This window comes from Aplysia californica, unplaced genomic scaffold (assembly GCF_000002075.1).
Source record: "Aplysia californica isolate F4 #8 unplaced genomic scaffold, AplCal3.0 scaffold00602, whole genome shotgun sequence".
NCBI lineage: Eukaryota > Metazoa > Mollusca > Gastropoda > Aplysiida > Aplysiidae > Aplysia > Aplysia californica.
The window spans coordinates 178,477-203,887 of record NW_004797872.1 but is presented as its reverse complement, the minus strand read 5'-3'; the positions used below and the strand labels follow the sequence as shown (position 1 = coordinate 203,887).

Sequence of the window (25,411 nt, the reverse complement as noted above, 5' to 3'; positions counted from 1 at the left end):
TTGAAGAAAACAGTTTATTGAAGGCATCTTAACAGATTTAATCAATATTTACCTATTTTTGTTTCTATTTCTTTCAAAAGTTTAGCATTTGGTCTGTATATTAATTAAAAGCAGTAAAGGTTTTACCTGGACAATATCATTCACCGCGACATAGATCCCATCAAGGGAGGTAATGGTCACCCTAGCAACACTTACCAACGCACAAATGGTGGCAGTGTTGTAGCTCCAACTATTTTTGTTTTCTGTTTTAGTTCACTTCTAAAACACATTCAGGTAAGTGCAGTCAACTATAAAGAAAAGGTAGATGTATTTCTAAAAAGTGCTTCTTACAATAGTTAGTGTCTATGTATTTTGAATGATGTGGTGAACTGAAAGCAAGCATTTATTGAGACCGCCTTTTTTCACTGTCACTGAGATAACTTTACAACTAGGTTCATGCCATGTTTACTGGATACACTCAACACTAACTGTTACGTGCGACCCCTGCCAATCGTATGAACTTTGTACATTGTTATACACTATTTTCATTGCAGTCTCTTTTAAGGATAGTTAAAAAATGTTTTGCAGTGTAGAAGCTTAATGCAGAATTAAAGGGCGCTCTTTTATTTAAAGTTATTTAGTTATTTTAATTGACAGTGTCCCCTGTCTGTGTAAGTGTATCCCAAGTATCTACATCATTCATCCAGGCTGATCAAATGCCTAAATTTAGTAAGCAGGTATATATTACCTGTAAAAATTCGTTGTAAGGATTCAACTTATTACCCAATTTGCATTAAATTTTATCATTTCTTAAAGTTAAAAACAGTACAGTCTGCACACCTGTAATAAGCCTAAGGCTCTAATTAAGGTAACCAAACACATAATTAGAATTTCTGGACTACACTCTTTAATATATATTATGCCGTCTGATGGTCTGTTTACTTTATGATTTGGGCTTCAAAATTTTTGTATAGATCTAAAAATAAAGCTAATCGTTTTATATTCTGGTTTGGTCATCCAAATAGAATATAATTTCGAGTATTGTTACATGGGCTGTGTGAACCAAAAAGAACAACAACAAACAAGCAAAAAAACCCCAACCCTTTAAAGAAGTGCCCTGGAGAGTATGAATCTGTCATATTGTTAATGTGAGAGTGCATAAAACTGTCAAAACGTAATCGACCATGATCGTATAAGTGCTTTGACTTAAATCTGCCTATATTAAATATTCGCAATATAAATGCTAATATTATTGTCATTTTGTGGTGACACTAGCATATTTTCTTCTGTAGTAACGAAGTACCACAGTCTATCAAGTAAAAGATGTTAAATTGCCTCACTCAAAATAAAGACACACATATATTATAATAGTCCTTCACTTTCAAAAGCTATCTTTTTGTTGTGTGGATATATTACAAATTACTCTTTGCATACATGTTAATAACAACAGTATTCAAAATTATTTTACTTTTTTGTTTTCAGAACTGGTGACAACTTAGAGCAGCCACCATGTCTATTGCACTAGCGCAGGAGCGCTATATATTTGGCGTAAAACGTGGAGTGTCTGGGAATACTTGCTACCATGACGAGCAAACAATTGTGTACCCTGCTGGGTCCAACTGCATCCTGTACAACATTGACCAGAAGTCACAGAAGTTTATCCCAGGTAAGGAACATTTTTATATGTTGTGTAGATTATGCTGAGCTCTTTATGATGCACGTTATTGATTTTTTGTCTTTATCAGTTACATAATAGGAAAACTAAAAGAATGACTTTTTAATTTGTATTTTCAGAATGTAAATTTTTACACTTTTTATTTACTTTCAAATTAGAAATGTATGTATGGAGAAACTAAATGATTTTTTTTTAAATGCCTTGTATGTTGCCTATCATTATCATTCTACTTCTATTTTTTGTCTGTTTTCTAAATCCACCTTAGATCAATAGACACTTATTGTTATATTTTATATGTTACCAACTCTACAATCTTTTTAATAAACTTTTCTTTAGGCACGGATAAAAGTGAAGGAATGACTGCACTGGCTGTCAGTCCAAATCGACGTTATGTTGCAATTGCTGAGAAAGGAGAGAAGCCTACCATTACCATTTATGACCTGCACTCTCTACGAAAGAAGAAAGTGCTGAGTTCCCCAGAGGTGCAGTCGGGAGAATACATCAGTCTGGCTTTCTCACCTGATTCAAAATACTTGGTGGCTCAAGGTGGCAAGCCAGACTGGACTCTCCTTTACTGGACATGGGAGAAGTCTAAAGTAATGGCCACAACAAAGACCTCAAATCCTCAAAACCCCAATTCTGAAGTCTATCAGGTAAGACAGTAAATGAGCTGAGGATAGCTGAAATAGTTAAACAAAGTATCCTCAGTAATGGAAGTTAACTTTCAATTTTTTATTCATTGTATTTATAGAACAAAGGAATTTGCATACTTACTTTTCATGAAAATAATGGTAAAGATTTAACAAAGAATACTCAAAAGCTACAGGATGAAAGTGCTCGCTGTCTCTATGAAATTAGACTGTAATTCTGCTTGTCGATTTAAAGATATATCGCTGACATCTTGAAGAATGAAGCAAATGACTGACATCACAGTACTTATTCGTACTGAGGATTGAAAAATGAAGTTTCGTTATGGTTCTGCCCGGCTGTTGGTTGAGGGTTTTTTTTCATATCTTTGTGTGGAGCTACATTCTGAAGGAAATGTGTACCTTCCTCTCTTCATTATTTCCAACCGTTGTGGGGAGGACATACAGTTTTGTTGGTGTCTCATATATTGAAACTCTCCACACATGCCATTGGTTTTTTGTAACATTATGATTACAGAAGATGCAGTTAGATGGGTAACAGATAATGCTTCATCTTTTTTTTCTTCTACATTTGTCATTACCAGGTGAGCTTCAACCCTCAAGACAACACCCAGCTGTGCGTTGTTGGGAACACAGTATTCCGCCACTTCCGCTACAGTGAGGGAAACCTAAAGCCCTTCAACTTTCAGAAGATGGAGCCACAGAACTACCTGTGTCATGCCTGGGTGTCTGAGGAGAGAATCATAGTTGGCACGGATAATGGCAAGCTGCTGCTCTTTGAGGCTGGTGAAGTGAGAAATGAATTCAACCTGGCCCCAAATGCTGATAAGTAAGTTTAGTCCTGTGCCCTTTGAGAGAATAACTGGTCAAATAAAATACGAGAATTATCTTCAGTTCCATTTTATAAAAATGTTAATTTTAAAAAATGACTCTTTTTTCAGATTAAAGTATTTCTATTTTACCTTGCTTTTTTTGTGCATATGATGTCTCAGCATCAGAGCAGTTATTTGTGATCTAATTTCAAAGATGTTGTTCATTGATTTAGTAAAACCTAGTTTCAAGCTTTTTTAACACCATTTCTGTCACTATATCAGCTAGGAGTAGTGAAAAAGGGTTCTGATGGACATGTTGCTAAAAATTAGTCTTGCAATACACAATAGCTGTACATTTATAAATTGACAGCTGATGAGATTAATGGAAGCCCCTGTTTTTAAAAGAGTTTGATATTTCGTAATTCTGTTCAAATTTGCAGTAGCAAGACAACATCTGAGGAAGGCAGCTCGCTCAACCCCATTCAAGTCACTTCTCTTGTGTCGTATTCCAAAGGATTTGCATGTGCTTTTGGATTAGGCACAGTCTACCTCTTTGAGAAGACAGATGATAAGGACTTCTTCAAAAAAGCTAGAGAAATTATGGTGAGTCTTTGTGGTATGTCAGATTCTCATTCATTTAGCAACACAATACGAGGGGGTTCAATAAGTCTTTGGTCTGAGTATGAAGTAATCATGGTAGAGTAATGAAATTTGGCCAGCCTTTAGACAATTTCTTTGGAACACGCCACGCTAATTTTCGGGAAAAATCAACAATAATAAGGCACTAGTCAGCGAGTTCGATGAAACCATGCACAAAACCGTTTGGTTTTTCTTTGCTATGTGATGTCAAGGGACATGACTCTTATCTTTACTGTGGGAACTAGATAATTAGGGGAGTAGCACGCCCTTGGATGACGTCAAGAGCTTGGTGCGAAAAATAGAGAGATCGTCTGAGAGACTCACGGAGGTAGTCAGTCGAACTCAGGACCACGACGAGACAACACCTATCTTGGACGGGGGCCCCCTGACAGACCCAACGCATCGGACCGCCAGGTAACTTTACATTGCTATAGCAGTGCATAGAGCCTGTTGAATATCGCTCAGTTATAAAGTTTTTACACTTACAAGGAAAATACCCTTCGGACATTTTTCAGGAAATGGTCCAAGTTTATGGTGACAAATGTCCTCGTTATTATACTGTGACATACTGGAAAATTCAAATCTGGATTCATGTCGGTGATGGATGAAGATCATGAAGGGCGCCCATCATTTGTGGTAACTGAAGAGAATGTATCTATATAGTGAAGAAACTGGTTTTACAAGACGGACGTATAACTGTTAAACAGCTCTCAATTGAAACGGGAATCAGTGTAGGATCAATTGAAATGGTTCTCCATGAACATCTTAACATGAGCAAGGTGTCTGTGCGGTGGGTACCCCGCCTTTTGGCAAGTGAGCAAAAGAAATGGAGGGTTGAGTCCTGCAAAACTCTCCTGCGAATTGAGTCCAATGACACAAATTTCTTTAAAAACCTGGTGATTATAGGTGAAACATGGATTTATCATTTTGATCCACAATAAAAATGTCCTCCATGCAATGGAAAACCCCGTCTTCTCCCTCACCAAAGAAGGCAAAGGTAACACTGTCAAGTGGAAAGGTCATGCTGTCGTGTTTCTGGGATTGTGAAGGTATCGTCATGACTGACTACCTGGAAAATGGAAAAAACAATCTCAGGGTTTTTTGATAAGACTGCGGTGCCATCTGGAGGGAAGAAAGCGTGGAAAACTCCGTAATGGGGTCGTCCTACTGTGTGACAAGGTCTCTGTGCACAGGGCACAACAAACAGTTCAGACAGCAGAACAGTGTGACTTTGAAATCCTGCCACACCCAGCTTATTCACCTGACCTAACCTCTTCTTGCTTTTTTCTGTTTCCTAATCTTTAAAAAATCACTGAAAGGACGTCGTTTCCGTAACAACAAGGATGCCATTGAAGTTGTGGAAGACTGGTTAGGGGCCCATTCTAAGTCATTTTTTTCTCAAGGACTTTTGAAGGTCAAAGAGAGGTGGCAGAAATGTGTTACTCTGCATGGTGACAATGTAGAGAAATGAAAGTATGTGTGCCGAGTTACAAAGCTCTTGCTTTATTCCTTCATATTTAGATCCAAGACTTCTTGCACTCCCCTCGTATTTCTCACCTTTTAACTTTTATTGACTCTGAAAATGCTTTCTTTCTCTCCAGTTACTTTCATTTACAAAAGTATATTCTTTCATAGACTAGTCTCTCTGTGAAAGTGTGAAAACTATGAAAGTGATTTTGATATGACAAACAAGCAACATTTACCGTTTTAAACTTGAAATGAGCATGTTTCTTATAATTATGATTATCATATCCGTGGAAAAGTCTAACACTTTATGTTCATCAATCTGTTTTTCTGTTTCTATTTACAGATTCCTCCAGACAGCTGCAACAGCCAGGACCCAACCCTGTCCCAGCAGCAGTTCATCAACTGCTTGACTGTCAGTCCCTCGGAGGAGACTCTGGTGGCCAGCACTGATCAGGCTCAGCTCTATTATCTTACACTGTCCAGCGCCGACCTCAGCAAGGTAAGTCAGTCTTAATTTCTTTTTCTCATAAACTAATTCATTGTTCCTTTCAGTGCTGTGTAGGATTTATTGTTCATTGCCCCTGTGAATATTTATATATATTCCATATTTCCAGGTGGTCACATACGAACTGGGGCAGATGGACTGCTTAATGGGTTGTTTTCAGCATTTCCTACAAGCTATTTCGCACAAATTGACTTTTTGTAGCTCTATGAATAACAATAATTTCCAAAGTTTTACCTATATAAAGCATAGTAGCAAAGAACTAATATTGACGTCTCTTGTGGTATGATTTTTCTTTTTCTCCAGGGCGATCAAGCACAGTTTGAGGTCCTGTCGCAAGTGTTTCATAATGCACCAATCACAGGTTTAGATGTTTGTATCCGGAAACCTCTGATTGCCACTTGTTCACTTGACAGATCTGTCCGCGTGTGGAACTACGAAACCTGGTAAGACTTGATCTAATTTTCCTTAGCCCTTAATTTGATAACTTCATATACACAATTTGACTGCATTCATGATTATAACAAGTCTTGTTGCCTTTTACAGAAAGAGCTGAAGTGCAAGGACGTTAGTTTATCCTTTGCTGTCATGGTATTTTTTAAAAAGTGTTTGATATTTGTTAATGACTTTCTGATTTCATCCTTTCCTTTGAACTGCCTAATACGATGTGGTTTAACAGTAGTATGGATTGTGAGCTACCGAAGCATTCTTATTGCAAATAAAAGAATGTGACAATCAGTATGGATACCTTGCGGGCTTTGGTGCTGGGGGGAACTGAGCACTTATGAACCTGTCCGGTGTGCAATGACATTGTTGCCCAGGACAGGTAATACAGGTAATAAAAGAATGTGATGTTACCTGTATGCTGAAAGAATAAGAAAGATAGCTGTTGGTTATGAATGAGACAAAAATGAAAAAGGCTCAAGGTCCTGAAGAAAAGTATTCTGGTTCTTCATTAAAGATTTTTCTTTTGCAATGAATTAAAATAACGTGTGCCTGTGTTTTGCAGAACTGTCAAGCCCATGTAAAAAAAAAATCCTCTTCCAGATGTTAAGAAGATCTGAGTTGGGTTTTTTTCAATATGTTTCAGCAACCTGGAGCTGTACAAAGTGTTTGCTGAGGAAGCGTACAGCATTGCCCTGCACCCGTCAGGCCTCTACATACTGGTGGGCTTTAGTGACAAGCTGAGACTGATGAATTTGCTCATTGACGACATCCGCACTTTCAAAGAATTTACAGTGCGTGGATGCAGGGAGGTAATGGAAGATCTGCTCAAATTTTTGCCATTTTGTTGCAGTGAGATTTTGAATTCTGATATTTTTTAGCTGTCTTCCTTCATGTCATTTCCTTTTTGTGCCTCCTTCATTAGCTCCAGTGTTTCATTATTTCCTCTTAAACTAAAACAAAGTATGAAAGATGTATAGTTTGTATCAGTTGATAAGCTTTGGAAAATCTGCTATGTGTTTAATCAAGGTTCAAATGATATATATAGAGGCATTCAAGGAAATACTTCAAGCTTGTAGAATTACTAATTGTCTTAAGGCGTTTTGTACTCAGAAGTGAACTATGCACTTTTTTGTCAAAAGACTTGGATTCAACATATATTGCATGTTTCCATGTTTGTCATTCGTGTTTCTAAAATCATGATTTAAAGTCCACCAGGCAGCATGTATTCAATCGTGCCGTTTTCTTTTTTTTTTCTTTCCCCTTTCTTCAGTGTTCATTCAGCAATGGCGGTCATATGTTTGCATCTGTGATGGGAAACGTAATCCAGTTGTACTCTACCACAACATTTGAGAACATCAACAACCTCAAGGGTCACAATGGGTCAGTCAGTTCTCTCTTCTCTTTCCTGTAGATTTTTATGTGCAGGACGTTGCTTTTGTAATGGGTTTGTTTCTTTTTTTTCATCCAACCCTGATTAAATTGCAATTGCTCAACAAAATTGTTCTGTAAGCATGAGATTTTAGTTTCGTCTTTCCTTGGATAAGACTTTGAGTTTTATGAAGTAGTATATTCTAATACTTTTGCCTTAATTTTATGTCTGAAGTTTTTAGCATAATATGAAAGGGGTATTAAGCTTCTTTTTTTTTTCATTCAAAGGGTATTGCTCTGAAATTATGCTGCTGCTGGTCTACTGTGATTATGTCTTAAAAATGTGTTATGCTAACTGTCCTCCTGAAAAGATTAGTACTTCACATCATGGGGTGTTCTGGGAAATAATTATTTGATATTTGAGAAATAAGTCAGTTGAAGCATAGTAAGTGATTATAATCACAGAATAAAAAGCCAGTACAATAGGTATTTTACCTATCGCTCTCTTTTCTGAACCTCCATTTTTTAAATGCTCATTACAGAAAAGTGCGATCGGTTGTGTGGAGTGCTGATGACAGCAAGCTTATCTCATGTGGTATGGATGGCGCTGTGTATGAGTGGGACACATCCACCGGGAAGAGGACCAGTGAGAGTGTGCTCAAGTCATGCAGCTACACGGGAGTCACTGTCACTCCCGACGGAAAGACAACCTTTGCCGCGGGCTCTGACAAGACTTTGAAAGAAATTGCTGATTCACAGGTTACTGCAGCTTTTGTACTTTCAATGAGTTGTACTTGCTTCTTCCGAAATATAAGAGAAAATAGTGTTTCTGTGACAGAAAAAATCCTTTAGATCCCTGATTACATTGAATGAAAAGTTATATGAAGTTTGCATGTAGGTTAACCCTTGATATTTGTGAAAGAAGATAAGTAAAAGATTTTCTTTGTTTGAAATATTGACACAAGACACTTGACATGGTGTCTTGAAAAGAGTTGTACTACAAGTGTTATTTCAAGTCCTATATAACAGATCCATGGGAAAACTTTTCTTGTTAGACATTAGCATTGCCATATCAGTTGTAGTATTTGACAAGATCTATTCTCATCCGAGTCATCGCCTTTCGTTTCAGATCCTGCGAGAGGTGTCGGCCGGTGACATGACCTTGACGTCTGTGGCCCTGTCACACTCAGGCCGTATGCTGTTCGCTGGTACCGTGAAAGGCACCCTATGGTCACTGAAGTATCCCCTAGCAGTGCCCGGGGACTGGACAGAACTACAAGGTCATGGGGCTCCTATTGTCAAGGTATGACAAAGAACTACTCAACAATTTGTATTTTACCATCATTCTAAGCAAATTTGTGCTGCATTTATGTTTGATTTTGAGTTATAATCCACCTTTCATTTGAATTTTGGGTTATGGAGAAGTGTAGCCTCAATGAGATCACTCATGTCTGATAGGACAGGGTTGAACACCTTAAAATCTTGCCAACTTGCTCAAAAATTGAGGATCAAAATCATGTTTGGCAACAGATTGGCCAATTTGCAGTCACTCTCTCATATTCAGAGATAACTATGCACTAAACTGATGATATGAATGTGGATGAGGCCAAAATACTAGTGATTCTGCTTTTAAATTTTTAACTGGACCAAATACTTTATTTACATCGCTGCTCTTTCTGAAAAGAAATAAGGTGAAGAATATTGTCACTGTCACAAGGACAAATGAGAGACTCAGTTTGACTCTACTTGATAGGATGAGTGAAAAACATTGAAGTTACTTGCTGTTTCAGTCTCTTCCTGTAGAAATACATCCATGAAACCTAGTTTTCAGCTGAACAAATTTAAAAACATCGAAATGCAAAAATATTTCATAATTCTTAAATATTGTGTTCTCATTAGCAAATCATTTTGATATAGAAGTTGATAAGATACATTAGAGTGGTCTGTAAAAAAAAGATAGAATGGTCCTTGATATTATTTTGTTGTTCTGTGGTCAGATGAAAATCACATACGATGACCAGTTTCTGGTGAGTATAGCAGAGGACGCGTCAATCATCCTGTGGAAGATCCAGGACAAGGAAGGTCGTGGCTTGAAGAGAGACAAGGAGGTCGGCTGGGCAGAGGAGATCCTCATCACTAAAAGCGACTTGGAAGAGAAGGCAAGTTGTGTTGTCTCAGTGTCAGACACTTCAGTTTGGATTCCTTTTTTATGAGAACTTTCAAACTTTTAGAAAATTTCTGCAGAATGCGCTCCCCCCTTCTTTTTTAGATGAAAAACCAGCGGTGTGTACATCTGATAAACTGTTCTTTGAGGTTTAGCACAGAGATGTCTTTACAGGTAAACTATGGCATTACTTTTTGCCTCTGGCACAAGACAAAACTACTTTGTGGTTTCTGCCAGGGATTTTCAATGTTGATCATGGTATTGCATCACCTTGTTCTTTTAAATTAAAGATCAGCATAATGTTTCGCTCAAGGACTCATCCAAGTGACCAGCCATCTAAAAGTGGTCACCATATGGCATTGTTGAACATTCCTTATGAACATGTGCTCGTTAACCATTTTACTCTGAGCCTTCTCTTGAAATATGTCCTAAAAAGACTGTCTTTACACTGGCCATATGGTTGTTTTCAGTTAAATTTTAATACATTGACTAGTCTTTTGAAAATTTAGATCTATGCTTACGCTGAAATTCTGAAATTGATTTTTGACTTGTGTGCTTCTCCAGAACTCCACTGTGTCTGACTTGAACTCTCGAGTGGAAGAATTGAAGATGGAGAACGAGTACCAGCTGCGTCTCAAGGACATGACCTACAATGAGAAAATGAAGGAACTTACTGAAAAGTTCATCCAGGAGATGGAATCCCTCAAAACTAAAAATCAAGTATGCATTTGAAACTGTGGTCATGTCGAGAAAATACAAAAGTATATAAGAAAATGTGTTCAACTCTTATCAGAATCAAATTGCAGGTTAAGTTTATAAAGATATCATTTAGTTCTTTTCTTATATAGAGCAAAATAGAAATATCACAAATGTGTTCAGTGTCAGCAGTTTTTCAAGATGAAGTAATTGTTTTAACAGTGCTAGTTACTTCCGTGTGAGTAATTAAAAACAAAATGTTTCAGCGCAATGCAGTTGCAATGATTCAAGCAATCTCAAGTTGACAATGTGAAATAATATTTTATTGATCAATGCTCTCAACTTGTTAATTATTTGTAAAGATGAGTTGTATTTTGTTCTACTTGTTCATTTTCACAGAAAGAGAATAAACTAGTAACTAGATTTAGCAGTCTAAAGCCTTAGTAAGTGACAGAATTATCTAAATTTTTTCTAATAAATATAATTTCAATGTGATTTTTCAAGGTTTTGAAAACAGACAAGGACAAGGAAGAGTCTAAGCACGAGGAGGAGATGGCAGAGCTGATGGACAAGCATGCCAAGGAACTCCAGGACTTAGGTATGTGCACAGCTTGGTCGGTTTATGGATTCTGCTGGTGGGCTTGTTTTCCTCCTGTTCATCTGTTACTTCAGACTGGCAATTTGATTTTACCTTGCATTAAAAGACCACTTTTTGGCCATTGGTATGTTTCTCTTTATCCCTTACAACTACTGTCTCTAGAATAGTAAGGAGAGGATGAATGAAGAAAAAGATTTAGGGGGAGTATCTTTTGGCAGAAAGGGATCAGGGGAAGGGGTAATAGACAGAACTGAGAGAAATTACCTCATTAAGATTTGTCCGTTAGATTTGTATCCTGCATGTAAGAGACGTCTTTATTCTACTGTCTTCATCCTCCTCTGATATTGTTTCCTCCTATCCAATGAAGTTCAATCACTATACATTGTTTAGTCACTTTATTTCCAATATTGAAATGATTATGATTTAAGCCTTAAAGGCTGTGATGCTCCTTGTCTCCTGTGGGACTTAAAAAGAGAAATACAGTGATGTGGCTCACCGAGACAGTTAGTGTGAAGTGCAACTTCTCTTTAAGGGGGTACAGGACAATGAATAATAATATGGACCTTAGCTTTTTAACTTTCAGAATATTGCTTAGCATGGGTCTTTAACAAACAAACTGACACCTTCCCCCCCTCTCCATACCGTCTGTATCCTGCGTGCCGCCTCCACCTTCATGTGGTAACCCCCCCCCCCCCCCCAACCCTCCTCACCCTCCCTTCCTGCAGAGTCTGCTAACAACCAGAAGCTGATGCTTGAGTATGAGAAGTTCCAGGAGCAACAGGCCAAGATGATGAAGATGCAGGAGGACTACGACCGCCAGCTGCAGGAGATGGAGGAGAGCAAGGAGAGAGCCCTGGAGGAGCTCACTGAGTACTACGAGACCAAGCTACAGGAGATGACCACCAAGTTGGAACAGGTCAGTGGCTGTTACGAGAATAATAAACAGATGATATTATTGTCTTTTCCTTTTCGCTCAAATATTTATTTTTTAATGAGTTGAGTAGGTTTAACTAACTTACTACTGCACATGTGTGTATGCACCTTGGACTATGTTTATTTTTCCTGTCAAGGTACAGGCTAAGGCTTTTCAAGTGATTTACTTTTGAATATTTGGCTCTACATGTTATTAGCAAATTTTGCTCACAAATTGATTTTACAGAGTCCTTGTTCTGAGCACCAGCTCAGCAGCTGTCGGATTAGTCACAGTATCTGGACCTACAGAAAAGTCAGCTTGTGCCCTTACATGACTAGAAATGAAGGGCAGCTGAAAAATTATTACTGTCCACTTTCTATAGAAGGCATGTTCATTGGATATTCCCATCAATGCATCAAATATATTTCTTCCCCTATAGTAAATCACACCAGTAAGGTCTGTCTTGATAACTCCACAGAGCAACGACGAGGCTCGCCAGCAGAGCAGAGAGTACGAGGAGACCAAGAAGCAGATTGAGGAAGATTCTGACCGAGAGATTCTGGACATCAAGCACCAGTACGAGAGGAGACTGAGAGATGAGAAGGAGGCCAACATGAGGCTCAAGGGAGAGACTGGCATCATGAAGAAGAAGGTGAGGAGTTTTTATATCCTGTTGTTTATTCATGTTTCTGTCCTAGGTTTTTTCACAATGGTAAGTGTATTATTTCAGAGGCATAATATGTCTTTGTATTTGTTTAGGTCTGATGCCTTGACATTTTTCTTTCAGAGTCTTCAGGTTTTGTCAAAAGATAGGACAATGGTAGTGTGAAAAACATCTTAAGCTAGTTTACTAGTTGTATATTTTTCTTCTCTCTGCTACGTTATATAACCAAAAACAACTTTGTTTAAGTGCAAATGTGAACAATCGATTTTTAAATCGTAATAGTAAGTAGTGACATCATCATAATGATTAAAGTTTTTGTTTTGTCTTACGATATACTGGGAGGACAGAAAGTGCTGCTGGTATGTCAGCGATTATTTTTTTTTCTGAGTTTTTTATATAATATTGAATGAGATATCTCTCTCTTGCCCTTTTAAACTCCCGGTGGAGCATAGGCCATCAACAACATTTCTCCAGCCTGTCCTGTGCATCCTTTTATAGCTGTTTCCATTATGTCCCCGCCTTTTCCATTTTCCACTTGTACCGCTCGACTCCATGTCATCTTTGGTCTTCCTTTCTTACGTTTTCCTTGCGGATTCCATGTCAAAGCTTGTCTGATGATGCTTGTTGGGTGTCTCCTCAGGGTGTGTCCAATCCATTTCTATTCCTTCATCTGTATGTCTTCCTTTACTGGCTTGTTCTTTCCCACAGTTGAGCATTTGTGACTCGATCGTACCACTTGATCCCCACTATCCTTCTTAGACATCCATTTATGAAGCTCTGCAGTTTCCTTGCTGCTTATGCTGTGGGTCTCCATGTCTCCATACAGTAGAACAGTCTTCACATTTGTTTTGAAGATCCTCAGCTTGGTGTTCAATCCCAGTTCCTTAGACATCCATATATTCCTGAGGATGATGAATGCTGCTCTTGTCTCTTGGATTCTGATGTATGAGATATAGTAATGTATATAATAATGTATTGAGAGTCTTTTCAGAAGTACCTGGTCGTTATTACATTGATGTGTTTCTTTGTGTCTTGCATAAACAATCTGATGTCTTCCCCCACAGTTCACAAGCTTACAGAAAGAGATTGATGATCACAAGGAGGAGATCAAGAAGCTGAACGCTGAGAACAGCAAACTGAACAACGTGATCCGCAGCTTGGAGAAGGATATCCAGGGTCTAAAGAAGGAAATCCAGGAGAGAGACGATACCATTCAGGATAAGGTGAGCAGTTTGTGGATTCTAGTTCTGAATTTAAATGCTATTGTTCTATGGTGCTTTTATCATAGTCTTGCCGTAGGCATTATAGTTATTCTTGTGCAGTGTGAACAGGCATGGTGGAAATAAAAGTTTAAATTTTAAAAATATCGTGCATTCCGAATCATTGCTCTTCATAAATATTGTAAGATTTGCTTTATGGAATGGAATTTTACTGCTCTGAGGAACTAGTATTCTATGAATAATTAATTGAAGCCATGGCACACCAAATGTTGAATATATATCATCACATAAGAGTGATATGTGATTATTTACTCTATGTTATGAATGATTTGAATCATGATTTAAACTAGTACCCCTTTTCGTGTTTAGGAAAAACGTATCTACGACTTGAAGAAGAAGAACCAGGAACTTGAGAAGTTCAAGTTTGTCTTGGACTACAAGATCAAGGAGCTGAAGAAGCAGATTGAGCCTCGGGAGATGGACATCAAGAACATGAAGGAGCAGATTCAGGAGGTAGGAGTTCAAACACTGAAGCAATCATGTTACCTATATGCCACCAAAATAAACATGTTAAGTCTTGTATGAAAATGCTCATCATGAATAAACAGTTTGTAGTGACTAATGATGCATTATGCTGTCAACATCACTTCTTCATCATTGTACAATAAATATGCTACATAACAAACTTTCTTGTGAAATGAATATGTCTACCTTGTAAAATGTTTGGCATGATGTTTGTAAGTTTTACCTCTGGTCTACTGATCTTCTTCATGTGAACATAGTCGTATTGTCTTGAAGGCTTGTGGCTTGCATGACGTCATAAATCTTATTTGGTTTTTTTAGTAAAAGTTTTACAGCTTTTGCAACACAATTATGCCATATGTGAGACAGCGCGGTGGAATCAGACTCTCGTCAATTTTTGTGCATATTGAGTTATTGGTATCATCTTAAAGCTTGTTCATTTGTCTTGCTTTCAATGAAAAAATTACCCATCCATCTTCAATATTTTGGATTGAAGCAGGTGGGGATCATCTGATTTAAGAGGTAAAATTAGCGAGAAAATGGCCGCAAAAGCTTGGTAAATTCCAAAGCTGGAGAGACCATGGAAACTGTAAATTTATTTTTTTGTGCCTTTAATCAATGATTTCGGTGAAATCCTCAAAGGAATGTGTTTGTAAATAGACATAAAAGGTGTTCAGCCAAAAAACAAAAATTTGATAAAAAGTGCTAAGCAGGGAGAAAACTGCTGTTTTCTTCGATTTCATTATTTTGACGAGAGCCTGATTCAACCACGCTGCCTCACATATAGTTCTGGAGATTAGAGGTCTACAAAAGAATAACAAACACAAAAAAAAGAGGAGAGAGATAAGGATATTATGATAGATGTTTGATAAGAAAGAAGGAGCAAAGTAGGTGACTTCACGTAAAAGTGTTTATGTTCCTGTTTCAGATGGAGAGCGAGTTGGAGAGGTTTCACAAGCAAAACACTCAGCTCGAGCTCAATATTACTGAACTACGTCAGAAACTCAAGGCAACAGACAAAGAAATGCATCAAGAGAGACAGAGGGTAAGCCGATGGTTGTTTGTGTGCTTCAGTCACTGTAACTGGTATATTTGAAAATATCCAGTAACATCAAATCATATGACAGGACTATAAATGAAAGCTATGAATGGTTAAAAATGTTTTCTAACTAGGAGAAGGACTGTATTCAGAGTCTTTGGAATGTAACACGCTAATGACAAGACTAGCCTTATATTTTAAAAAGCAACTGAATATCGGGTAAATTAATCACATATGCCTCATCAAATAATATGCTTAAGGTGAGGCCTGAATATATAGTAGTATATTAATTAGAGCTATAGATATAAACAGTTTTGATTAATGTGTAGCTGTTGCTAGAAAAAGAAGCAACTCAATAGTTTTCACTCTCCCTTTAGATTGGCGTCAAATACAGTTACTCATTTGTCTTGCAGCCGCGTAAAATATCTGGTTATGTCATTTGAAGAGGAAACTCAATGGATACTGAACACAACACCTGATCTTTTAGATCCTTGAGGGTCAGCAAGAGTTTTAACTGCAGAGGTGCCTACTGGCTGTGGAAATAAAATCCTTTACTTTTTGGGCCGTATGGAAAAGTGCGTGCAGGTGTCCAAATTTACGGATCAAATTGTCTAATGCATCTTGTACTTGTATCAAAACTATTTTATATAAAGCGCAATATGAGATGCAAAAAGAACTTAAGATATGAATAGCGATGTATAAACTGGAGTCTATTACAAAAAACAGGAGTGTATTACAAAATCCAAACAATTCCTGAAATCCGGATTTCCAGATTTACTCTGAAAATGGACACCTCTGTCAATTGCTCAGCTTGGTCATGTAGATGTTAACAGCTTGTCTTGTGTATGTAGGTGCGTGATGTGGAGGCCACAGTCAAGAGATTCAAGACTGATCTTCACAACTGCGTAGGGTACATCCAGGACCCCAAGATGCTCAAGGAGAGTATCAAAGCCTTGTACCAGAAACACGTGCAAGAAGACATTGTGAGTAGTGGGGGCTGATGGAGACTTAAAGATCAATTCTCCTAGAATCTGAAAGATATCCTCGAGCTTTTGTGGATGAACACGAATAATTTTTCCCTTTTCTCTCTACTTTTGTCTCTCTCTTCCTTTGCCTGCGAGTGTGTGTGTGTGTGTGTGAGTGTGAGTGTGTGTGTGTGTCTGTCTGTCTGTCTGTCTGTCTATCTGTTTGTCTGTCTGTCTGTCTCTCTTTTTTTTTCTCCCCCCCTCTCTCTCTCTCTCCCGTTCTCTCTCTTCTCCCCCTCCCCCTCTCTCTTCAACATAATATTTACAAGAATTGTTTATAAAGTTCAAACAACCCCCGGGGAAGTGCCACTGACTGTAGTGTCTTTAGGCCATTCCCAAAGGGGGGACATTTCTCGTTCAAGCACAGTAGAATTGTAAATAAGGTGATTCATCATGTCACGCTCATAACTGTGCCTGATCTGCAACAGGGAACTGCTGCTTTTTGTTTCCTAATCCTTACTATTGTCATTCTTCCTCTTCTTCTTTTGTATGTTTGTCACACTCTTGTGACCCGCTATTTCCGGGGTGCCTTGATAGTCGAAGCAGACTTTGTGCTGTTGAAGCTAGAGAGGTGAGCAGAGTAAGCCTGATTCCCTGTAAGGACTTCTCTGTTGACACCCACCCCTTGGCGCTCATATGACCTTATGCAGTTGCGAGCGCCGTAAAACTCTCTACTTAAAAAAAAAAAAAAAGTTCCATCAATAGTGACTCAAAACATTATCGAAGTACAAGATTGCATTATTTTCCCTCAAGATGGCATTTGAATGCCATCATAGATTTTCATCAGCAGATGAGTATATGCTCATGATCTCACATTTCATATCAAAAGATAACATTTATGAGACGGCAGCTAAAGCTAACCGCACTGAGAGGGCAAAATGCCGTGAAATCTTTTTTTTTTTTTTTTTTGGGGGGGGGGGGGGGGGGTAGTTTATCCACACTGTGTTAGTGTTAGTACAAATTTTAATCAGAAATATTGCACATGTTTTTGCTGGTTCAAATAATTGAGTACCGTAATGCTTTTGCTTTGCTGTTGTTTCAGAAAGTAAGTGGAAGAGAAACAAACTGTAATGAAAAGGATTGGCATCGATCTGTTCCAGTTGCCATTTCTATTTTGTCTTAGTTTTTATTCTGTGTGTGGTTTTTTTAATGTTTTTTTTTGGATGACTTAATTTTGTTTTGATGGGTTTTTTTCAAATTTGTTGCCTCCTGTTTGTTCACTTATGGTTTAGATACTGTTCTTTAGAGTTTCAATTCTTGTCTTATGCTGAATCGCCTGTTTTTAGTCTGTTGATGTTTTTTGCCTTCTGTCTTTCCGATGTCATGCTAAGAAAAAATATATTAAACATCAGCACATAAAGTCAGAGTCAAAGCTTAAAGTATCCCCCCCCCAAAAAAAATTTTTTTTTAAATATAAAAACAATTTAAATGATAAAAGAAACTAAGACATTTTTAAAAAATAAATGGGATAAGTTGTTTGAATGAAAAAGTTTGACAAATCATGGTAAATTTGTGTATAGCAGTAATGAGCAACTGACACAATTAGTTCCTTGTTAAGAAATGAAGTATCGCTTTCCAAAAGACTAGCTATGTTTTTTGAGTCAATACCCTGATCTAGCTTGTGCTTCCACATTTCAGACTGAGTCTGCCAGCGTTGACGCAGACATCCAGAAAGAATTCAGCCGCCAGAAGGAGCATCTTGAGAGGTCTGTGGCTAGTCTTAGGAAGAAACTGGAGAAAGACTCTGAGATCCACAAAGCTGACAATGTCAGAATTATGCAGGTATGTTACACATATTTTCCCAGAGGCTTGTTTCCTCTGTCTGCCTTTGTAATAATATATATTTTTTTCCTGCAGCTCATCTGTGGACGCGCATGTGGCTGTGCAATCCGATCCTGGATGTACAATGTCTGTTGCAGTGGGGACACTATGTCTTGGTTGGGGTGGTCAGATTACGTCTCCTGTGTCTTCTGATAGTCAGCCTCTCCCTGTCGTTGGTTTCGCTGTTTCTGCTGGCAAGACAGACGGCCCTGGGCCAGGCATTCCTTTCGGTAGCAGTTCTTTCGAGTTCTTTGGGAGTAACCTGTGCAAACCGGAAGTCTTCCTTTATCGTGTCTTTGAACCGCTTTTTTGGCCTCTTGATTTCTTTTGCCACAGGCAAGTTCGCCATACAGCAATTGTTTGGGTATTCGGTGGTCTTCCATGCGGATGACATGGCGGACCCATCTCAGTCGGGCTTTGACAAGCATGCTTACTATGCTTTGTGAGCTTGATCGGTTGAGGACCTCAATGTTGGGGATGCGATCTTGCCACCAGATGCCAAGTATGCTGCAGAGAGCCCTTGGTGGAACTGCTCTAATGTCTTGATGAGCTTCCTGTAGAGTGTCCAGGTCTCCGAGCCGTAGAGGAGGGAGGAGAGCACAACGGCTTTGTACATTTTGATGTTTGTTGACAGCCGGACATCGTGCTGTTTTAGTACCTTGTTTTTCCGTCTACTGAGAGCTTGGCTGGCTGTGGTGATTTGTGAATCAATTTCCTTTTTGATGGAGCCGTTTGCAGAGATAATACTTCTAAAGTACTTAAAGTTCTTGGTGTTCTTCAGGCTGCTGCCATTGATAGTGATGTTTGGAGACAGTGAGTTAGTTTGTGGGGCAGGCTGGTAAAGACCTTCAGTTTTCCCTATGCTTATTGTAAGTCCAAAAAGCTTTGAGGTTTCTGCAAAGTGATTGATCATTGTTTGCAGGTCAGCTTCAGAGTGAGCATTCAAGGAGCAGTCATCGGCGAAGTGAGCCTCCTGAAGGAGTTTTGTGCTGGTTTTTTGTCTTGACTTGCCGGCGACGGAGATCAAAAAGAGAGCTTTTCATGTGCCAGATCTGATACAGACATTGGCAATCGTGGTTCACCACACCATTCTCAGCTCGAATGCTCTAAAAAATGTTTATTATCTTGGTCTTTTATTTTCTCCCATCTGTTTATATTCTCTAAATAAGTTATTCTTAGTCTCCCTCTTCCTCTTTTGCCTTCTATTTTGCCAGAGAGAGCTAAACTTTCATGAGAGCCTTTATTTTGATTCAAGGTCAAGTATCCCAGTCTCTTTCCTAATTGTTTTTATAAAGAAGTGTTTTGCCCTGGGATCTTTCAGTACTACATGTACCTCATATGATTTCTTTTCCTACCATTAAATTCTCACTCGTCCCCTAAGATTTTTATAATTCATCTATTTTGTCCTCAAACATCTACATTGTCCTCATACCCCCCACCAGGGCAGTGCTACTGACTAAAGTTTTCTTTAGGCCATTAAGAGAGGATATTAACATGTTCTTATGCACAGTAGAATTGTAAATGGACTGATTTATCAATGTCATGCTCATACTGTGCTGGAACAACATAGGGGGAACTGCTGCTTTTTCTTTCCTCATCCTGACTATCGTCATTTTTCCTCTCCTTCATTTATATTATATATTTGTCACTTTCTTGTGAACTGCTATTTACGGGGTGCCTCGATAGCTGAAGCAGACTTTGTTTTGTTGAGGCTAGAAAGGTGAGCAGAGTAAGCCTGATTCCCCATTTGGACTTCTCTGTTGACATCCACCCCTTGGCACTCATATGACCTATGCAGTTACGAGCGCTGTAAAACATTACGAAAACTAAATTGACCTCATACATCCTGTTTGTCCTAACACTAGTCACACATCTACATTGTCTTCATACATCTACAGGAAAACGTCACTCTGATCAAGGAGATCAACGATCTGCGCAAGGAGCTCAAGCTGTGCAGAGTTCTCATCCACGACATGGAGGCTGCCATGGGGCTGGATGCTCGCTCCAAGAAGAGCGGCTTTTCCGTCCAGCTACCGCCGAAGCCTGCTGGTCCTCTGGTGGAGAAGGAGCTGGAGGAGCATAAGAAGGTCATCGAGATGCAACAGGTCAGTGTTGAGGTCTTGAAGATGCCGACAAGCATCAGATTTCCATTTTGGTTTAAATGAGGGCAATTTTCAACATCATAATTTTAGTGAAATGAGAGAAAAGAGACTTGGGGGTGGGGTGTCTGAAAATGTATTCCTTTCATTTTGCCACAGGACAGTGTGGACCATGTTGATGTACTTTCTGTAGTCTGTAATATTTTCAGGTATGGATAATGATAATAATAATAATAATAGTTTGTCTGTCAATGTCTGATGATGGCCAGTACATCAGCAGAGGAAAATATTTCTCCAATGGAATTGAAGAATTTGAAGAATTAAAGGTTACGATGACTTGTGGTTTCTACTGGGGCCAATGAGACCAATTCTGGCACAGAAAAGTTTGCCACATTTTGAACATTTAAAGGCTCCACTTCCACTTGTTGATGTGCACAGTTTGCGGGCTTCTCTCTTGGTTTCAGCTTTTCTTTTTCGTAATCGTATCAGGCTGATGCTATTGACATAGGATTGGTTGAACAAAACTTTTCAGAACTGAAAACGTAGTAATTTTTGTATGTGCACTAGATATTCTAATGTGTGTGTTAGCTACTGATATTGCTATGTGCATTGACTCTTGTCTCTTATGACAATATCTTAATTAAAAACACTGCCTCGCATATGGCATTCATTTTAGTTTCAAGTGAGGCTGATTTTCATAACTTTAATGGAAAGGGGGGTAAAAGAGGCATTTAGGGTTATTTAGGTCTGAGAATTTTCAGTTCTTTGTGAGATTTTTTTTTAGAGAGGCTGGAGTCCGGTGATGTTACAAACATAGAATTGATCTAATAAAATGTTTTTATAAATCATATTTATTTTGATGCTTGCTCTGCTAAATGCAGACGGATTCTCTTTACTCCAATGTGTCAGCAATTGTTGTCGCTGTGTGGGCAAACAATCATCTGAAGTCATCATCTCTTTCCCTTTTTACTATTTGCGGCCCCCAGACTGATGAGAAGCAGTTTTGTATCATGTAGAGACACATGTGGTTGTAGGGTATCACTCCCAAGTCTTACTTTTAAATTTTCCCTGTATTTTTTGCTGGTCTTTCTTGCTCTTTTCCAGCACTAGATGACCTTTATCGTGAGTCAATGTGATTTTCTTTACTTTACTCAAACTAATCTCTCAGACATGCAAATGCAATGCATGAAGAGCTGATCAGTCACTGCAAACAACTCAGTCAATGTTTTGGTGCATTCTTAGATCGGCTTATTGTGTTGCAAGTGCCGTAAAACTCTTAGTAAAACTAAAACTAGGTCGGCAGATAAGGCAAACAGAATGTACCAAGCATGAATTTACTCCAAACAATGTACAATTCCCAGGAAGCCCAGAATGTTTCTGAGTATAATAATACAATGTAGTTGTAAAGAGCACAGAGCATACTGACACTGTAAAGCATGGATATGTGTTATTATCATCATCGAGTGCCATATCTGCAACAGACATCGGCGATCAGGGTTCTCCATTCAAATTTCATTCCTTTGCTCGAATGCTCTTATAAAAGCTAAACTACCCAAATGCTATAAAAATGCAATTATTATTTGTATTAATCATTACTGTAATCTCATTTCACCAGATGGAACTGAAGCGTTTGAGAGATGAAATCTATGACCTGGAAACTGCCCACGGATCCCGGCCACCATCAGGCCAACGTCTTCCTCCAGTGAATACCACAGCGTAACTGCTGGGCACCTGCCTGGTGTGAATGTCAAGTCCTGTTCTCCTGAATGTTGCCATTCCACATTGTTTCACCCCAAAAGCATTCACGTAACAGACCCACTGGTCATGAACCTGCTGTGAAGTGTTACAAACACTCACAAGAAACAATGTATGACATATCTAAGCAACATCTTTTTCAGAATTTTAATGAAAAGGAAAAAAATAAAAAGACAGTGTGAAACAACTCTGTTACTTAATTGGAAAGAGGTATTCTTTGTTTGTGAAGTTGTTGTTAGTGGACTCCACCATGTCTGATGATAATGAATCAGTTGAATTTTGCAGTTGATCGAGTCACTTGTGAATGTACATGATTTAAGATGCCTTTCTGTGCCTGTTACTTTGAAGTACTGAAATCTTATTCATCGAAAAATAAAAAGATACCATAAATAATTGTGCAGTGCTGACACTGAAATTCAATAGCCTTTTTTTTTGCATGAAAAAAGAATTGGTACAGTGTCATTATCAAGGAATTCTGTTGAACTAATGGTTTAGAATATATATGTATTTAATATTTTACTGTTTGAATGAGAATCTTTTGACTCAGCCATTGTCATATATCATGTCTATATCTTTCAAGAATAGAACTGTTTCACATTCCAAAAAATCTTCCGTATGTGTTATAGCTTATGGTTTTCACTCTCATAATCACAAACTCTGTGCCAATGTAATACCATACTAAGGTTATATCAGAGAACCTCCTATCAGATTTAATGTTGGAGAGCAGCTTTTTTAAAATAATAAATGTCTTTAGCCCAATATTACGTTTCTTGTTAGGGAGAGGAGGGGGGGGGGGGGAAGAACCTCAAGCCTCAAATTAGCAGGATGCATTTTGCTTTTTAGTTACCTGTTTTACCAGAATTTTTTGAAATAATAAAGCGGATCTGACACAGAATACCCGACATCTGTGTCCTCCCCATCACTGGTACTGGTACGTTGAACCTGCTCAGCTTTAAAGGGAAAATTGTAATTGACTTCCACAGTTACTTATCGGTGAGCCACCAATGTTGATGATACAGTAACATTGACAAAGAAAGTATAACTAATGTATGATAGACTTGTATTGAATTTAAAGCGCGATGTAAATTCTGTAGATGCCTATTGCGAAGGCCTCCAAAGCCGAGGGCTGTGATTATATACATTTTCTTCTTGTCACTGAAACCTCATCCTTGAAGATAAAGTTCTCATTATCATTTCCATTGAATAAATGCATGAAAGTGGTGTGTGCTGTCAGTTTGTATAAGTCAATCGTTTGTAAATACGAGACTTCATAGACTATAACAGTTCATTGAAGCTCACAGTAGAATTTAGAGTTTTGTTCCTTGACCTTATTTTTTGTGTGAACAGGATGGGCATGTGAACTGTGAACTGTGAACAGTTAAGAACCTTTAAAAATCATATTCATCAACTGAACTAGAACCAATGTAACAGTTGAGTCAAAATGGTTTGAGGAACAGGAACCAAATCTGGGAGACATTATTTTCTTACCTTTTAGCATTCTGTGCCTGTGATGCCAGTTCTTACTCAAAAGACAGAAACTGTTTTATACAACTGTGATGTGATACTTTTCATTTTAGGAAACTTGTACAATAAACATTTTGTATTGCCAACATTTTTGTGTTTGGATTGTTTTCTCTTGATAAAAGACCTTTGTATGTCAAAATGTGTACTTATTTAAATTATTATGACATGTTACTACAACTGTGAATTAGCTCAGGCACTCGGTGCTTCAGTAGCAGAGGAAGCTCGTATTAGCGTGGCATAATCCATCACAAGTTTTCTCACACAAAAAGAAACTCAGAGGTCTTGTGTGCACATAGTACACATCATTGACACCAATGCTTTGGTAATCAGTTGAAACAACAAAAAAAAGCAAACCTGCTTTGTAACTACAAAAGGTTTGCTTTTTTTGTTGTTTCAACTGATTACCAAAGCACTGGTGTCAATGATGTATACGAAAAAGTAACAAAATCAGTAAATGAATCCTGTTTGAACGATGAAGCACTTCTATGACCAGGGATACTGGCAAATCAGAGGGTTCAGTATGTAAAAATCAATTGCACCTGGGTTTAAGAATCTATTTGGGAATGCAGACAAAACATGATTTGGGAGGAAAAATATATTGGATCATTTACCCTTTCAACTGTTTTGTGCTTAATACTGATGTGGACCTACACATCTCAACATTATTAAGACTTCTTTCAGATTGAGCTGTCTGCACAAAGGCCAACTTTCAACCCTTCGCACCCGCCAAAGAATACCTTTTCAAAATTGTTATAGGTCCTCGTCACATAAAACTACGGCAGTAGATGACAGGTATGTGGTCAATCATGTCAGCTTTGGACAGGCGTTTAGCAAAGGGACAATCTTGAACCAAAGTTTACCATCTCTTTTTTCCTTTTGTCTTCTCATCTTTCCCAACATTTGTGGGGTCGTGGGGGTAGGGATGCTCTCATGTGGTCTGACTCCACTGCTGGTACTTCTTTTCCGTGACACTGTTGTCTTATTTTTAAAAAGTGGTGATCATTATGTCAACTCATTGAAAGTGCTAAAGATATTACCAAAAATTACCAAAGATATTTGAACATGCAACTATTTCATAACAAGGAAATAGCCTCTGTGGTATAGCATTAAGCGCTAGGCTAAAAAAAAACAACCTACAGCTACAGACTACTGTATACGAAAAAGTAACAAAAATAGAGTTGGGGCAAGTGGAAGGACGGGTTTGTTACTCGCAGACTGAGTCTGAGCGAGCGGGTAACGAACGGCCATGAGAGCGAACTGCGAACCTCAAGACAGTTCGTTTTTTGGGCCCGCTCCACAATTTGACTCTCTCAGCGAGCGGACTGCAGACCTCAAGCCAGTTCGTTTCTTAGGTCCGTTCCACAATTTTTTTCACTGATTGGGCGGGCGAACGGACGAACTCTAGCAGACGAGATACTCGACGCGAGATTAGACCCATCGTCTATTGTTTGTTAATTAGACCTAATGTTTCAAACCACTAGCGGTACCACAGGGAGTGAGAGAGGCTGGTGACGTAGTACTAAGTGTGTGGGCACACTGTTTACGTCGGGAAATCGAAGCTTAAAGAATTCTCAAAGGCATTTGGGGGGGGTAGATAAATTTCCGCCATGAACGCCGCCTAGTAACAGTGTGGGGCAGGAGGGAGAATTTTTATATTTTTTTTAGGGGGGGTGTGTAAGTAGTATGCAATAGAAGGACTCGCTCTCCGTCCGTCCGCTCGCTAAACGAACTGTTATCTCCGTCCGACGTGTAGCGAGTAGCGAACTACTCTTCACAAGCGGATGGTTCGTTACCCGTCCGCTCATTTGCGGGTAGTGCCAGCGAGTAGTTCGTTA

General features: G+C 38.6%; 1 protein-coding gene across 2 annotated transcripts; it reads left to right on the top strand.

The window, feature by feature from the left end:
• Nucleotides 1–163: 163 nt before the first annotated feature.
• Nucleotides 164–23,664, top strand: LOC101858441 (cilia- and flagella-associated protein 57). Of its 2 annotated transcripts, XM_005107419.3 has the most exons (24): nucleotides 164–273; nucleotides 1,462–1,645; nucleotides 1,991–2,307; nucleotides 2,886–3,130; nucleotides 3,554–3,716; nucleotides 5,563–5,718; nucleotides 6,028–6,167; nucleotides 6,812–6,977; nucleotides 7,439–7,548; nucleotides 8,079–8,295; nucleotides 8,666–8,839; nucleotides 9,534–9,695; nucleotides 10,265–10,420; nucleotides 10,901–10,994; nucleotides 11,720–11,910; nucleotides 12,386–12,559; nucleotides 13,636–13,794; nucleotides 14,161–14,304; nucleotides 15,242–15,358; nucleotides 16,204–16,335; nucleotides 17,420–17,422; nucleotides 18,016–18,159; nucleotides 20,097–20,303; nucleotides 21,913–23,664. In XM_005107419.3, exons 2-24 carry the CDS (start codon nucleotides 1,489–1,491, stop codon nucleotides 22,015–22,017), a joined length of 3,633 nt encoding a protein of 1,210 aa, XP_005107476.1. In that variant the 5' UTR covers nucleotides 164–273; nucleotides 1,462–1,488; the 3' UTR covers nucleotides 22,018–23,664. The 2 variants fall into 2 exon arrangements, with proteins under 2 accessions (XP_005107476.1, XP_012943008.1); XM_013087554.2 differs by lacking the exon at nucleotides 17,420–17,422 and having other exon boundaries at nucleotides 165–273.
• Nucleotides 23,665–25,411: the final 1,747 nt, after the last annotated feature.